The following is a 16,055-nucleotide window of genomic DNA, read 5'->3' on the forward strand; positions in this document are numbered from 1 at the left end:
TACAGAAACCAAAAGCAGGTGGAGTGGAGAGAGGAAAGGGATTAAATTGTTGTTTTTTAGTTACAAGTCCAAGAAGATTAAATTGTAAGAAATCCAATATATAATAAGATAAATATATAGAAGAGATAGTTTGATATTGAGTTTGGATTTACATCTTCTTCATCTGGGGTTTTTCTAGGTCCCATCGTTTTGTAATGATGCTGATGATATTGACTGCAGACTGGAGGACCGGACACAAAAACACTGCCTAGAATATAACTATGACTATGAAAATGGATTTGCAATTGGTAATTAAATATTGTAATTCTACGCAATCTATTCAGTATCACCAGTTTTCAAATATGAAGCACAGAGGGGAATTTATTGACCAAGAAGTTGGGCATACTGTATGGTTCATTTAAGAAATATTTATTGAGTATAAAATTAGACAATATAGAGATCAATAGGGAAAAATGTAAACTCTGCTTTATAATTTAATATTAAACAGATTCATAGTGTTATATAAATATCTTTACAGAAAAAAATAAAGACAGAAGGCATCCTTGAAATTATAGCCCAGAAAAAGAAAAAAGAAAGTAAGAAAGTGTAGCCCAGGTCCTATGTAGTTGTACATACCTATAACCCCTGCTACTAAGGAGTCTGAGGCTGCTCAGACTGCTTTTGAGGTCAGGCCTTCTCAACTGAAGTGGGCAAAATAACCTTTACCAGCATTTTAATTGAGCTTTATTTCCTTTGAAAGCAAAGTTTCTTTTTTCTTTTTTCTCTTTTGTTCTCTCACTTTTACTTTTTCTTTCCCTCTAGCTTCACACTTTTTTCTTTTCTTTCCCCTAAAGGAAAGAACCAATTTGAATAGAAAAGTTAATTTTTCAACTTTAATATAATTTACTAATTTGGATTTCATAAATTAGCATAAGTTCTAATAATTCAGTGAAGCTACTCTGAAGTTCAACTTTATGCCACTTCTGGGAAAAAAGAAAAAGAGGCTGGCTTAAGCAAACTAATGGTCTAAATAAAATGTCAGTACTGTTTATCTTGCTTCATCATTATATGAGAACTGCTTACAATTGCATATATAAAGCTTTGTATCTGATGATCTTTAGTTATCCTTATCTATTCGCTATAATAGCCCTCTTCTCATCACTGTTTCTCAAAAATTTTAACATTCATCTAATAATGCTTTTGAATACTCAAACTACATTTAATTATCATTCTTAAGACCAGAGATTTTGGGAGGTAACTAGGTTTAGGAGAGAGACAGAGACAGAGAGAGACAGAGAGAAAGAGACAGAGACAGAGACAGAGAGAGAGACAGAGAAAGAGAGAGAGACAGAGAGAGAGACAGAGAGAGACAGAGAGAGAGAGAGAGAGAGAGAGAGAGAGAGAGAGAGAGAGAGAGAGAGAGAGAGAGAGAGAGAGATTTTAACCCAGTTCTAAGTTAATTTAGTACACTCTAACACTACCAAAGCCTTAAAACTAAAAGGGATCTTTGAGGTCACCTAGTCCTGATTTATGTATATGTCCCCTGTTAAATTTTATATAGAGATTTAGATGTTTATTTAATTTGAATTAAGTAGAAATATTCTAAAGAAGCAGAGAGGCTAAAGACTTTAATTTCATTTCCTCACCTTCTCGTCCATTTTAAAGTGAATTTTATTCATTTATCTATGGAGCAAGGCAAATAGTCTTCTCTTTCTTACTTCAGATCTCTCTCTTGCTCTCTCTCTTCCTTTCCCCTTCCCTTTCACTGTGAGAATTTGATTGCTAGCTGAGCCAGTAATTGCAGCTGGGAGGAATTCCTGACATACTGGTTGGCAATCACTTAAAAGAGGTTGAGGCCTGGAAGTAACAGAAATAGTGTCATCCTCTCAACCTCGAAATGTTTTGCTAAAGTTGATAAATCAGCAATCATTTATTAACTCCCTTTGTTCCAGACATGGTGCTGAAGTGGATAAAGAAGAGATGAAGGTTAAAGTAAGGATGCCCCTGCCCTCAAGGAGCTTATATCCTGTTTTGTAGGAGAACAAAGGCCAGCCCATTTTTGTAGGGACAACAATGAAAAACTAAAGCAGGCCACCTTTTCTCTTGGAAATACTCACCAAGATAATGTATTTGGGGGCAGCTAGGTACCACAGTGGGTAGAGCTTCAGGCCTGGAGTTGAGAGGACCTGGATTCAAAAGTGTCCTCAGGTATAGCATGTCACCCCAGTAGAGTCACAACCCAAATTGCCCTGCTCTTCTTCTACCTTAGAATCCATATTAAGTTTAGATTTTGAGACAGAAAGAAAGTGTTTAAAAAAAAAGATATCATTTTACAATTAAAAAAAATCCTCATAGCCATTGTCTCATTTAATCCTCAAGGAATTCTGTGTTCTGTAAGGGAGCTGGTGCAAATATTTATTAATCGCAGTTTACAGAAAGGGAGTCTAAATCTGAGGAATCAGATGACTAGTCAAAAAGCCACATAACACACCTAGAAAGTATCTAAGTCAAGACTCAAACAGACATTCATCAAATGTTTGTGTTTTCTTTGTATCAACTCCTAGGGCCTGGTGGTTGGGGTGTGGCCAATAAAGTGGATTATTCCTATGAAGACTTCATGGATGTCATTCAAGAGCAGTCTCAGAAACCTGTCATGATGGGGACTGGTAAAACTCAAACTTCTAGGGTCAAAAGACATGAAAAACTTAGCACCTCAACATCTGACCATAAAATTAAGTTAATATTTAATATAACAGGTAATAAGTGTTTTTTTAATTGAGCATTATTTAAAGTTCTCACAAATAGATGACTTTTCCTTGTCACTTCATTTTGCTGTCAAATTAAAAAAGAGAAAACAACCACCAGACCTAAGAATTACTGAGAATAGCGTCCCTTGGATTTCACAAGTCTACTTTGAACAACTTAGTGTTACAAATAGTTTTTATCTTGACCTGATGAGCTCAGGCACATTTTTTTATTTTTATTATTTTTTAATTGAACATTTTTATTTAATTAATTTAGAATATTTTTCCATGGTTACATGATTCGTGTTCTTTCCCTCCCCTCAAACACCCCACCCCAGTCAACGTACAACATGTGTCATTGATTAAGACCTATTTCCACATTATTGATATTTGCATTAGGGCGATCATTTAGAGTATGCATCCCGAATCATATCCCCATTGAACCATGTGATCAAGCAGTTGTTTTTCTTCAATGTTTCTACTCCCACAGTTCTTTCTCTGGATGTGGATAGCATCTTTCTCATAAGTCCCTCAGAATTGTCCTGGATCATTGCACTGCTGCTAGTAACGAAGTCCATTACATTCAATTGTGCCACAGTGTATCCATCTCTGTGTACAATGTTCTCCTGGTTCTGCTCCTCTCACTCTGCATCACTTCCTGGAGGTTGTTCCAGTTCACATGGAATTCCTCTAGTTCATTATTCCTTTGAGCACAATAGTATTCCATCACCAACAGATACCACAATTTTTTCAGCCATTCCCCAATCAAAGGACATCCCCACAGGCACATTTTTAAAATAAAGAAATCTGAGGGTAATTTTGTGTCTTATAATAAGAGAATCCCATACAAGCAGCTGGGAGTTTTGTACCATTGTGCAAAGATATGATGCATTATTCTTAGACTGGTGTTACACATGTACATGGTGTTTGTTTTCTTTTACTCATGTTCAAATACCTTTGGAGTTTTAAAAAGAATTTTCTTTTTTGGTGAGAACCAGTTGCTACAATTTATGAAATATCAGGTGTACTTTTTTCCCCTTTATCTCAGCAAGTGTACCTTTGCCTGATCAGAGAAATGATACCCTGGAATTGGAAAACCAGCAACGGCTCCTGAAGACCTTAGAGACAATCACTAACCGGCTCAAAAGAACTCTCAATAAGGAACCCATGTATTCTTTTCAGCTTGCATCTGAGATGGTTGTAGCTGACAGCAATTCATTGGAAACAGAAAAGGCCTTTCTGTTCTGCAGACCAGGCTCAATGCTAAGAGGACGAATGTGTGGTAAGATGCTCTTGTTTCATCTAAACCAACCAGTACACATAGAATGTCTTTGTTTTCCATTGTCACAATGGGGTTTGTAGGACTGTTCATGGATCATAGAAGGGAGAGTTAAAAGGATCCTTGTAAATCATCTAACTCCTATAATTAGGCAGATGAGGAAACAGAGGCCCAGAGAGATGAAGTGATTTGGTCAAAATCTAGCAGTTAGTAATAAAAGAGGGTTTGAAAACTAGGTCCTCTGTATCTTAAACTTTTCCTTCCATTACCCCACAAGGAATCAGACTAAGGAAACAATCTTGTTGTTAATTTACATTTAGAGAATTTCAAAATCAAGTTGTGTTAATTATTCTTCAATCTCATGATTTTCAGCATCAGTTCCAAAATAAAGGAACTAAGTGTGCATTGTGATCTATTTCATAGTCCAGCTATAATTTGTAGATAATCTTTGCCTATATTACCAAGTCAATGCATGCCTGTTGATTTGATTTCTGTATACCTTCTGCAAACACATTATGCTTTTATCACCTTGTGAAAACTCCATGCTAGTTGATCTAATATATATTCCTAAAAATCAGTTATCAGATTTGGGAAAAGATGGGTATATGAAGTGAAGGAAACTACCTCCCCCAAAACAGTGATAGAAAAAAAAAGAAGCAGAATGACCCAAAATCTTCAAAAGAAAACTTAAAACTCATTCCAAGAAGTAAGAAAATAAAAGAGAAATTATGGAAGACTGGGAAAAAAACATAAATTACAAGAAGACAAAAACTCCAGAAGAAAAATATTCTTAAATAACACCAAAACAAAGCTAAAATGTTCTCAAGATAAAATTAAAATGAGTCATAGCAACACTATAGGAATTAGAGAGAAAAATGAATTTAATTTTTTTCTTCTTTTAGTTAAAGAAGAAATTACATATATCTGAGGAATTTAAGGATAATCTGATAAATTCAAAGAGTTTAAATACATCTATAGAACCTAAACACAACAACTGATTCAATAAAATGTAAAATTATTTTACTGAAGGACAAAATAGTGAAAGGAACACCAGAGTCAGAAAAATAATCCCAAAAAGCTATTCAATTGAGAAATGATGAAGACAAAAATGATGGAACTGAAGGAATGATTAAAAGAAAAACCTTTTTAGAAAGTCATTTTTCCCAAAACATTGAAAAACAAAAGATTTAATAGAATCACAGAGAAAGAAGAAATTCACAGAAATACTGAAAATGAAGGAAAGCTTGCAAATTGACCAAATTTTGAGAATTCCATCATGGAAAAATCACATATCAATTTACTCAGAAACTTAGTTTTTTAATCTTCAAAATCACAGTGATGAGATAATCCAAAAAGTAGACAAAAATCACATAAAAATAAAACATAAATATATTTTAATATTTTAAATATGAAAGAAAATATAGTAATCAGATAAAAGTGAAATTTTAAAATAACATGAAACCCTTTTTTGAATATCACCATGTTATTGTACAAAAAAGGAGACATGACAAAAAATGTTTGAATATGATAAACTTCACAAATAGAGGACTTGATTCACAAATCAGTTTCCTAACAAATCTAAGGACTCTTTTTTTAAATGTGCATTTAAATTTTTAGTTTGAATAGATTCTTTTTTAAAAAACATTTCATTGAGTGTTTATGCCGAGCACTATGTAAAAGTTAAAATTAAAACTCAATAATTAAATATATATATATATTAAGGGATTTTTTTAATGATCATTAGAAATCAAAGAATAAAGAGGATACAAAATAAAGACCACATGCCCATGGCTGATCAACATATTTCAAAATCCCCACCTTACCACCACCACCATGCTTGCTGCAAACCAAAAAGATGGCATGATTCTCCATGTCCCCAATTTATATCCCCTGTCTACAAGAAGTGCATAATGGTAGGGAAATGTAATTCTTTTTTAGGGTAACAGATTTTCAATTATACAACTGTACTAGGTATAGATGAAAATAGAAGAATAAGAAAGTCTCTGCTCTCAAAGACTTCACATTCTAATACATAAAAGAAGATTTAGAAAGGGTCAAGGATTCATAGGTTCTAGCTGTGAATGTGATAGAAATGCAATAGATGTGAGGCCCAGAGGCCCTTATTGCACAGTGACAAGGCAGATAGATCATGATGCTCAGTGGTCCTCCATCTTACTGGGAATATTGTTATAGGTGACTCTATATTTATCCAAGAGATGTATACAGCCAAATCTCCCTGTTCTTACAGCCCCTCCTGTACTAGAATATCAAGACCAATGATTAATATAAAGGATATAATAAACCTAAGAATCAGAGTAGAAAAGGAGCTCCAGGTTAACAGGGTGGGGCAGAGGTGGGGGAGCAGTAAGTGTAAAGGGGGGGAATCATCATTCAGCTAGGTAGGAAAATAGGAGAGAAAAAGAAGGCTAGAAAAAAGGGCTTCCTATAATGCCTGTCTGCTAGATCCTCTGAAAACTATTGATACCTAGATTTTAGAGGGGAGTGGGTGCAGTACTGATAAATGTATAACAACCACCTTTCAGGAAAAAAATTATGTGCACACAACACACTTTTAGGCTTAATCAGCACCATTAACATTTTCTCCTTTACTTTCTTAAACCCACACAACCAACAAAATAAAAATCAAGGCTTGATTTTATACCATTTATGAATGGCACCTGGTCTAGGGGGTGGGACCTGGCATTCCATCTCTAAAAGGTTCACCATCACTGATATAGACTATTTTAAAGCATGCACATCCTTTAATTAAATAATTTTACTACAGTCATGATACTATTGACAACAATAGAAAAAATCTGTTAAAAAAAACTAATAACACAACCATGAATCCTAGTTCAGTGCTTGGGGAATGACTGAATAAACTGTGTTTGCAAACGTAATGTAACATTACTATGATATAAAAAAGGAAAATTTTAAAAATATGAAGAAATAGAATACATATGAAGTAAGAGAGATATATACAACTATAACTATTTAACAAATGGCAGTAATCATAGCAATACTAGCAGAATCTCAAAACTTCTCTAGAAAAAAATATCAGAGAGGAATTTGGGAGCAAACAGGATGTTTTTGTTAATTTATATACACAATTTTTAAAAATTTAGACAATTTAGAATTTATGAGTTTATGCACCTTCCATTTATGTTTTGTTTATTTAAATTTGTGGTTAGTTTTGCTGAAGGTCACTAAGCTTAGAATTTAACAACCAATTGGCAATCTCAGTCAAAAAGATGCTTGATCCTTTGCCTTCTTCCAGGGTCTGGTATGAATCCCCTTCTTATCCCCCATTTTCTTTGGATCAAGGTCATGGTATCCTTGGCAATAACCTCATGGTTCTAAACTCTGGACCTTAAAAATCCCAAGAGATTTTTAGTTCTCAGCTCTCTTCAGATAATCTAGAGAGTCAGTGCACTTTGATCTCAAACCTCTTAAGCCTCCCTAGATCCAAAAGCCTGAAGTGGGAGGGAGGTAAAAGAAAAAGGGTCTAAAATAGAGACATTTTTCACTGGGAGGGTCCTTGAGTCTGGAAAATGCAGAGATGTTTACCAATGGAAATAATATCCTCAAAGGAGAGGAACAAATCTGCTTTTCCAAACCAGTCAAACTTTAAAAATACTTTGAGTTGAACAAATGTGCAACTTATTACCTTTGACCCTGTGTCACTCACCAGAATGGATATACCCTAACATTAATTAGTCTTCAAAAAATCAGCTTCAGTTTCTCATCACATAAGAGAAAAAAGTTTAAATAGATGAAGACTTTTTCCCCCAGGGGAAAGGATGAGTGGAGGTCGAATACTGAAATTTAAATTCACCTAAAATTGACCCAATCACTATTTTCTCCTTATATTCAGGATGGGGCCAATATCCTACTTAGTGTGAGGTCAAAGTTTTTCCTAACATTTATGCCATTCTTTTATTCTAGGGCAGTGCTTTGCAGCCATATTTTGAGTCCTAAACTTTCTCTGCATAACACTGATGTGTACAACTGCAGACAGATGAAAGCTTCTATTTCCAGAAATAGCTATCTGAGAAGGTCAGGCTGATAAGAAAATGACCAGCAGTAAAAATTTCTCCCCCAAACAATAGTGCTTTAAATGGTGTTTGACAGCTTTGAATTCCTGGGATGAAAGAACTCATTGGACATTCCATTGTTGTAATCCACTGAATTCTGCAATTAATCTTCAGTTGTTCTGCTCTGTCTATCTACAGTTAATTGCCCTTTGGGGACCTATTATTCCCTGGAGCACACTGTCTGTGAAAGCTGCTGGATTGGATCCTATCAAGATGAGGAAGGACAACTAGAGTGTAAACTTTGCCCCACTGGTAGTTCCACTGAATACCTCCACTCAAGAAGCATCTCTGAATGTAAAGGTGTGTGGGTCAGAGTCTGCCCTCATTATAGCTAAAAGGAATCAAACTTTGAAATCAGAATTTTCAGATGTAACAAATTTTTACCTAGGAAAGTAGGGCATATTAAAAGTAATCATACTGGATTTTTAATGCCTCTTTTGTGTTTTATTTATAAATCCTCACATGGGTATCATTCTCCTTTAAAGCAATTCATTAATCTTTGTTAATTGAAATACATATTGCTTAAAACCCAAGAATCTTATAGAATGTAGGTCAAATCCCACTATTAATCATTTCTGAATGAGAGTGGCATTCACTTGGTGTGCTAGATTTTCTTAAATCAAATACTGCTTGAAGGAAATAAACTTCCTTTGTGTTATTTAGAAATATTTCTGTATCCTGAAATTCATATTCCAAAATTTTCTAAGAAAAAGGGAGCTTCTTTTGATATAGTGTTTTTACTTTATTTTACAAGGTTATATAGAAAGACTCCAAAATCTAATTTGATCATTGTATTAATTCTGAAAACTTGGTACTATAAAATGTTCTCATTTTATAGATTAGTAAACTATAACTCAGAAAAGCAGAGTCATAGGATCTTAGACCTACAGTTAAAAAAGAAATCTCATAAAACACCTAGTTTCTTCTAGTTTCATTTATTTATTTATTTATTTATTTTAGAGAAAACCGGGTTGAATGATTTATCCAGGGTCATGCAACTAATAAGTGTCTGAGGCCAGATTTGAACAGAGATGAGTCTTCCAGACTCCAAGTCTGACATTCTACCGCACCACCTACCTGCCCCAATCCTCTCATTTTACAGATGAAACTGAGGCCCTTGAGGTGAGGTGACATGCTTGAGATCACACAGCAAGTTAGTAGGAAAGCTAACAAATTAAAAATGCAGATTTCTTGTCTCCCAGCTTGAAATTCTTCCTACTGTGCCATAACTGGGATAGGATTTGAAGCCAAGATTGGCTGCCTCAAATCCAGCATTCTTTCAGCTATATCACACTCCCTTTCACAATTAGATTAAACTTGTATTAAAGTAAGAATTAGTAACATTTAGATAATGGCTAGCAGGGCAGTATCCTGGCTACTAAAATAGTTTATTGAATACCTTTAACATATTTTCCCAGTGTTATCAAGGATAAAGTGTTCCCTCATAGAAATATTCCCAGATATTTTAATAAGTGAATGTGTGTAAGCATTCTGAGTACATTATTTCCTCCAAAGAACAGCACAGTGAAGACATTTTAAAGCAATGACATCTAAAAATAATTTACATCTCATTTCAAAAGTAAGGAAGGAAGGAAGAGGAAGAAAGGAAATCTGAGTTCTAGACCTAGCCCTGCCAGTAATTAGCTGTGTGATTTTAAGCAAGATACCTTACCTTAATGGGTCTCAGTTGTAAATAAATGGGTTGGACCAGATTTCTGAAATCCCTTATGGCTATGACTAGACCTGGCTAAACCACTGACTAGCTGTCTGTCCATGAACAAAATATTTAAAATCTCTAAACCTCAATTTCCTGATGGGTAGAATGAATTGGATTAGATAATCTCTAAAGTCTCTTCCACATGTAAAATTCTTTGAATTTAAGAGTTTTCACTTTCCATTTTCATTTTCTTTCCTTCAAGGCTAACACTGACAAGGAAGACTTAGGGGTTAGGGAAGAGGAGGATCTATGTGAAGGTAGTTCAGTCTGATTTTGCATAGGCACCAAGGAGTGGTTATACCCTATGTTTTTGTTTTTTTCCTTGAAAGAGCTATGTTGTGATAGAGGGGGTTAAGGAATGGGAGAGCAGCAATGACACTACATTTAGGATCAAAAGTCCTGGATTTGGGTCCTGGATCTATAATTTGATGGCTGCATAGCCTTTGGCAAGTTCTTTAACCTCCCAAAGACTCGGTTTCCTTACCTGTAAAACAGACCTAAGACCTACATGTTCACATTCCAGAGTTATTGTGGACATCATATGATATAATGAGAACAGATACTGTCTTTAGCCTTTCTTCTTATCTTCAGTGCTTAGTATAGTGCCTAGCACATAGTACATGCTTAATAGTTTATTGACTGTTGACTGAATGGCTCTATGAATGTCAGTTATCTTTACCGTTCTATGGTTGCCATTCGTAATTTATTCATCCCACAATCATTTATAAATCACCCATTAGAGTTCAAGCACTCTGCTAGAGCTGGGGATGCAAACACAAGAATTAAATGTCCTTTGCTCTCAAAAATAGTATATTCTATTGAGGAAAAGAAGCATGCTCACAGAGCCTGATCACCTGCAACCCAGCCTAAGCTGTCCAAGTCACTCTTCTTCAGCTGTTTCAAGTTATAATGTTGAAAATGGCATCTAAGTGGCTCAGTCGATAAAGTGTCAGGCTTGATCTTAAGTTAAAATCTGGCTTCACACACTTACTATCTATGTGATCCTGACCAAGTATCATTTAATCCTATATGTCTCCATTTCCTCATCTGTAAAATGAACTGGAGAAGGAACTGGTAAACCACTCCATTATCTTTGCCAAGAAAACCCCAAATAGGTTCACAAAGAGTTAGATATGTCTGAAATAACTGAACCACAGCCTAATGTTACACATCAGAGGCTAGAAAACATTATTCTATCGGCATCCCTTTTAGGATAATTCTTCATGTCTCTCCTGCCCTCTAAGTTGGACTGGAGACAAATGTGTTCCATAAGGTAATTGCTTTTGAAAATATAAACTCTTAATGGCTGTTTATGCATAATTTTGTCTTTTAGCTCAGTGCAAGCAAGGAACCTACTCACCAAATGGTCTAGAAACCTGTGAATCATGTCCTCTGGGCACCTATCAGCCAGCATTTGGTTCCAAGAACTGCCTCTCTTGTCCAGAAAACACTTCAACTGTGAAAAGAGGAGCTGTGGATAAATCTGCCTGTGGAGGTTAGCAAAAACTCAAATGCTGAAATATAGCCAAACGTTCTGTATGTTCTATATGCAGAGAAGTGGAGGATGTCCAAAAACTCAATATTTGAAATGTTTTTCTATACCTTTTTCAAAGTTTGTAGAAATGTGAGAATGTAGAAATCAAATGAATTAATTTTAGAAACCCTCACTATTAAAACTATTGCTGAGAGTTCTATTCCTTTATCTGTAGCCAAACTAGCTTAGAGTTTTTCAAATTAAAGCTTATCCTCAAAAGAAAGTCTAATAGGATTTCTTGATTATAAAATAGGTCTTAATACTCTGACTATTTTACTTGGAAAGCAGAATATTGCTTTCTTTTTTCCAAGTGTTTTTGAAAATGGTTTCTACCCAATGGATTGCTTATTAGCATAATGGAGATAGGAAAAAAAGATTTATGTGGTTATGAAAGAATATTATAGACTGGTAACAATGAATAAATTGGGTAGTTAAGTGACATAGATAGAGAGCCAGGCATGGAGATGGGAGGTCCTGGGTTCACATATGGTCCCAGGCAATTCCTAGCTGTGTGACTCTGGGCAAGTCATTTAACTGTAATTGCCTAACCCTTACTACTTTTCTGCCTTAGAACTAATTCTTAGTATTGAATCTAAGACAGAAGGGAGGGGTTTCATGATTAATAAATTGTGAATATAGTTCATCTCAGGCAATGGAGATATAATTCTTGACCTTCATGACTCTTGCTCATGGAGAACACCTTGGTTATCAACTTTAATCATTAATCATTTTTTAGTATTAGCAGGTGCCTCTTCTGATGTTTAATCACTGCTCTAAGGGAGTTTACAATCAATGGAAGATTTCTAATTGGGAAAAATAAGCCTGTGATTTTATAGTAAGGTTAAGAGTCAATTCCCAAATTCAAATCTGGCCTTGGACTATTACTAGCTGTGTGATCCTGGACAAGTCACTTAACGCTGTCAGCCTCAATTTTTTTGATATGTAAAATGACTTGGAGAAAGAGATGGCAAACCACTCTGATATCTTTGCCAAGAAAACCTCAAATGGCATCATGAAGAGTTGGACACAACTGAAATTACTAAACAACAAAGAGAATTGGACAAGGTTCCAGAAGACCTGTGTGCTAGTCCTAGCTCTGTCACTAATTAGTCACGTAACCTTTAACAAATCACTTTGTATCTCTGGGTCTCATTTTCCCCATCTGTCAAAACAGTTGAGCTTGATCGTTTCCTGGGTTCCTTCCAGCTTTAAATTCTATGAGTGATGAGATCCATGGCTTATAGCATGATGATTTAAATGAATCAGAAAGCCAATGAGTTGAACATTTGTTCAACCCAATGCTTTCCCAAGGTTCTTCTGGTTTGGCACACATCTGACTTGCTCCCTCTGTTTGAAGATATTCATTTGCATTGGCAGAAAGACCCTCATGCTCTTCCCAGACCCAAGATACCAAAAGCTGGGAATTTTGAGTACCTCAAACTTCTCAGAAATTGCATGGATTCTGTAAACCATGCATTTTAAAAAATCTTCATATGCCTTGTAATTACACTAGTTTTCTAGAATCAAATTATTTCAACACATAGTTAAAGAATGTCTACAATGTGTAAAGAATTGTGCTAAGTGCTAAGTAGAACAATAAGTAAGATATGTTCACTTTACTCTAGTTTACAGGTGACTGAGACAAAAAAAATTTTATACAAAGTAGAATAATAACAAACATTTGAGTTCTTTTTCTGTCTATGTCTCTCTGCTTCTGTCTCTCTCCAAAGCACTATCCTAGGCACATAGGGAGATTAAAAGATTATTGTCAGAAGCCATGCTTAAATTATTTCATGGTTTAGTGGGGGATGAGGGTGAAATTAAATATATACCAAAAAAAGATTCCAAATATTGTAATTTATAAGTAATATGCTAAGTATATCTTAAAAGCATAGAAGGCTATGAAAGTCCAGAGAAAGGGGGGGGGGATTCTAGCCAGGGGCATAAGAGAAGGCTTATGTAGGAAGCATTTGAAGAGGTTCTTGTAGAATAATTAGGATTCTAGTAATCAGAGCTAGTGGGAATAGGGAGGTGGGAGTCCAAGTAGAGATAATATGAAGGAAGGCATGTAAATGGATTTTGGCAGTGGCATATAACACTTAAAAGGACGAAATTTAACATAAGGGAGGGGAGGCACTTTGGAGCCAGAGTAGAAAGGGTTTTAAACCCCAAACTACAGAGCATGAATTTCATTTGGTGGAACAAAAATCATTTGAAATTTTTGAAAGTGAATATGTGATCAGAGACGTGCATTAGAAAAATCATTTATCTAGGAAAGGAAACAAGGGATGATATAATTGATTTTTAACCTCTTTGAAGTTAGAAAATAATTCTGATCTATAATCCCAGCATTCTAACATAGTGCTGTGAATTCCATAGACAGTAATCATTGATTGTCTGGTATGAAGAATTATGAAAAGTCATTGACTGAGTTTGAAAGGGTATTCTTTAACTTAACAGAATTTCCCTTCTCTAGTACACACACAGGTCCCGTGAAATTCTGATCATTTTGCAGCACTTTGTTAGACTAAACGGTACTGCGCTTACTGCATGTGATCAAGGGTCATAATGTTATCAGTGTATTTGAATATCACTGTGACTGATGCCAGCACCCGTCCAATGTATTTATTTATACTGTCAATAGGAATAAACAAGGTATTTTCAGCAGAAGCATACTTTCTCTGTAAATAGAAGTTTTCCACTGGATGGGGGGGGGGGGTCATCTTCAGGTCTTTTTGGCTTTAATTGAAGAGCTCCTCTCTTCGAATAGAAAAAAGACAAATTTAGGAGACCTACTTTCTTCTACTTGGAAGAGACAGTAATCATTTTCCAGAAGTCCTTTCTTTTCCTCATTCTCTATAGACATTTTAAAATTAATTTCACTTTCCAATTAATGTCTATTTCAAATACTTGATACCATTTAGAAACACTATTCTTTAGTGGTGTGTGGGGGGGGAGTAGACATAAACAGTTAAAATGATAAAAGCATTCAGTAATTGCACATTCTATACTTGGGGAATTTCTCTGACAATATACCTTCATGTCTACTGAATTCATCCTAGAGGGAACAGTTTAGGAATTTGTTCATTTTCTATAACCATTTTTAGCATGAAAAAATGAGTAGATGATATTCTTCTCACTGAGGAATGTAATGTACCTATATGATATTTTTAAGGGATACAAAGAAAGGTGTATGAAGAGAAGAGTGATAATGCTATATAATAGGGTAGGTTGGTGGTATAGAGGATAGAGTGCTGGGCTGACACTTAGGAAGACACCTTCCTTGAGTTCCAATCTAGCCTCAAATACTTACTAGCTGGGTAAATCACTTCACACCTGTTTGCCTCAGTTTCCTCATCTGTAAAATGAGCTAGAGAAGGACATGACCAGCCACTCTAGTATCTCTGCCAAGAAAACGCCAAATGGAGACAGTGGCTGACTTCTTAATATCATGCTATAAATTTTTGTTAATCTTTAGGAAATGTTTTGTTTGGGTTTTTTTCCCCTTTACAGTGCCTTGTCCAATAGGAGAATTCTCTCGCTCTGGCATAAAGCCTTGCTATCCATGTCCCAGAGACTATTATCAACCAAACCCAGGAAAGTCCTTCTGCCTTTCTTGTCCTTTTTATGGAACAACAACAATCACCGGGGCAAGATCCATCACCGATTGCTCAAGTAAGCTGATAACATGTTCTCATTGTCCAGGAATGACATATAAGGGATACTGATAAACTGTGGCCAGGATCTCACTCTCTTAGCTATGATTGTGACTCTTCTTACTCATATATAACTCTTCTTTTTTATTAGAATCAATCATTTAACAAACATTTCTTATATACCTCTAATATTCCAAGCACTGTTAGGCACTGAGAATATAAAAAGGTAAATGAAGCAGCCTTTGCCCTCAAGATACTTATATTGGTGGGTAGAAGGAAGATTCAAGATATGTGCGTGAGTATACAAACACACATACACACATGTTCATAATATTGGAGGTCATTTGTGAATTTTAAAAATAATAACTGTTATTTCACTGGTATAAAAAATTCCTATGAAGAGATCTCAAAACTCTAGAAATAAAAGTTAGCAAATATTCTGAGTGGCTAGGTTTATTTAATTTGGAAGATTCTTTTATTCACTTCAATTTGACAACACTCATCTTGAAGTACAAGGCTTTGGACTAGACACCAAAGGATAAAAGTATGAACAAGAGATATAGTCCCCATCTACATTGAAGCTTAATATCCTGAACATGTGACCCATGTTCAACTAAATACAAACTGGAATGAATTAAGTATGAAAGAAAGGACTATGAGAGTTCAAAAGAGAGAAGAAGAGCTCATTTATGCTTTGGGGAAATTAGGAAGAAAGATGTGTTTAAGATGGCTTTTGATCGGGAATGTTTTGGTATATGAAGTAGAGGAAGGAAAGTCTTCCTCCAGAATTAGGAAGTGACATCAGTAATGACATGGAGGTGGAAAATGTGAGAAAAATTGAAGAAATTTGGTTTTGCTAGAGAATAGCATCCATGAAGGAAACTGTGAGAAATGGGGGAATTTAGAGCCAGACTGTGGAAGTGCTGATAACCAGAGTTAAAACATATATAATCTATTCATTCAATGAAGGGACATCATTCGGGGCTATGATTTAGATGGTGTAATAGAACAAAGATTTAAACCCAGATCCTCTAACTCAAAATCCACTTCTC

At 35.3% G+C, this 16,055-nt stretch overlaps 1 protein-coding gene across 1 annotated transcript in view; it reads left to right on the forward strand.

Moving 5' to 3' along the window:
• SVEP1 (sushi, von Willebrand factor type A, EGF and pentraxin domain containing 1) overlaps positions 1-16,055 on the forward strand; it is a 341,958-nt gene that overhangs the window by 195,218 nt on the left and 130,685 nt on the right. The window contains exons 14-19 of the mRNA XM_001374596.5: positions 179-287; positions 2,544-2,735; positions 3,772-4,005; positions 8,235-8,396; positions 11,147-11,308; positions 14,861-15,022. Coding sequence (XP_001374633.2) covers positions 179-287; positions 2,544-2,735; positions 3,772-4,005; positions 8,235-8,396; positions 11,147-11,308; positions 14,861-15,022 — 1,021 coding nt within the window. The remainder of the gene's footprint in view (positions 1-178; positions 288-2,543; positions 2,736-3,771; positions 4,006-8,234; positions 8,397-11,146; positions 11,309-14,860; positions 15,023-16,055) is intronic.

Source organism: Monodelphis domestica, chromosome 7, assembly GCF_027887165.1.
Source record: "Monodelphis domestica isolate mMonDom1 chromosome 7, mMonDom1.pri, whole genome shotgun sequence".
NCBI classification, from domain to species: domain Eukaryota; kingdom Metazoa; phylum Chordata; class Mammalia; order Didelphimorphia; family Didelphidae; genus Monodelphis; species Monodelphis domestica.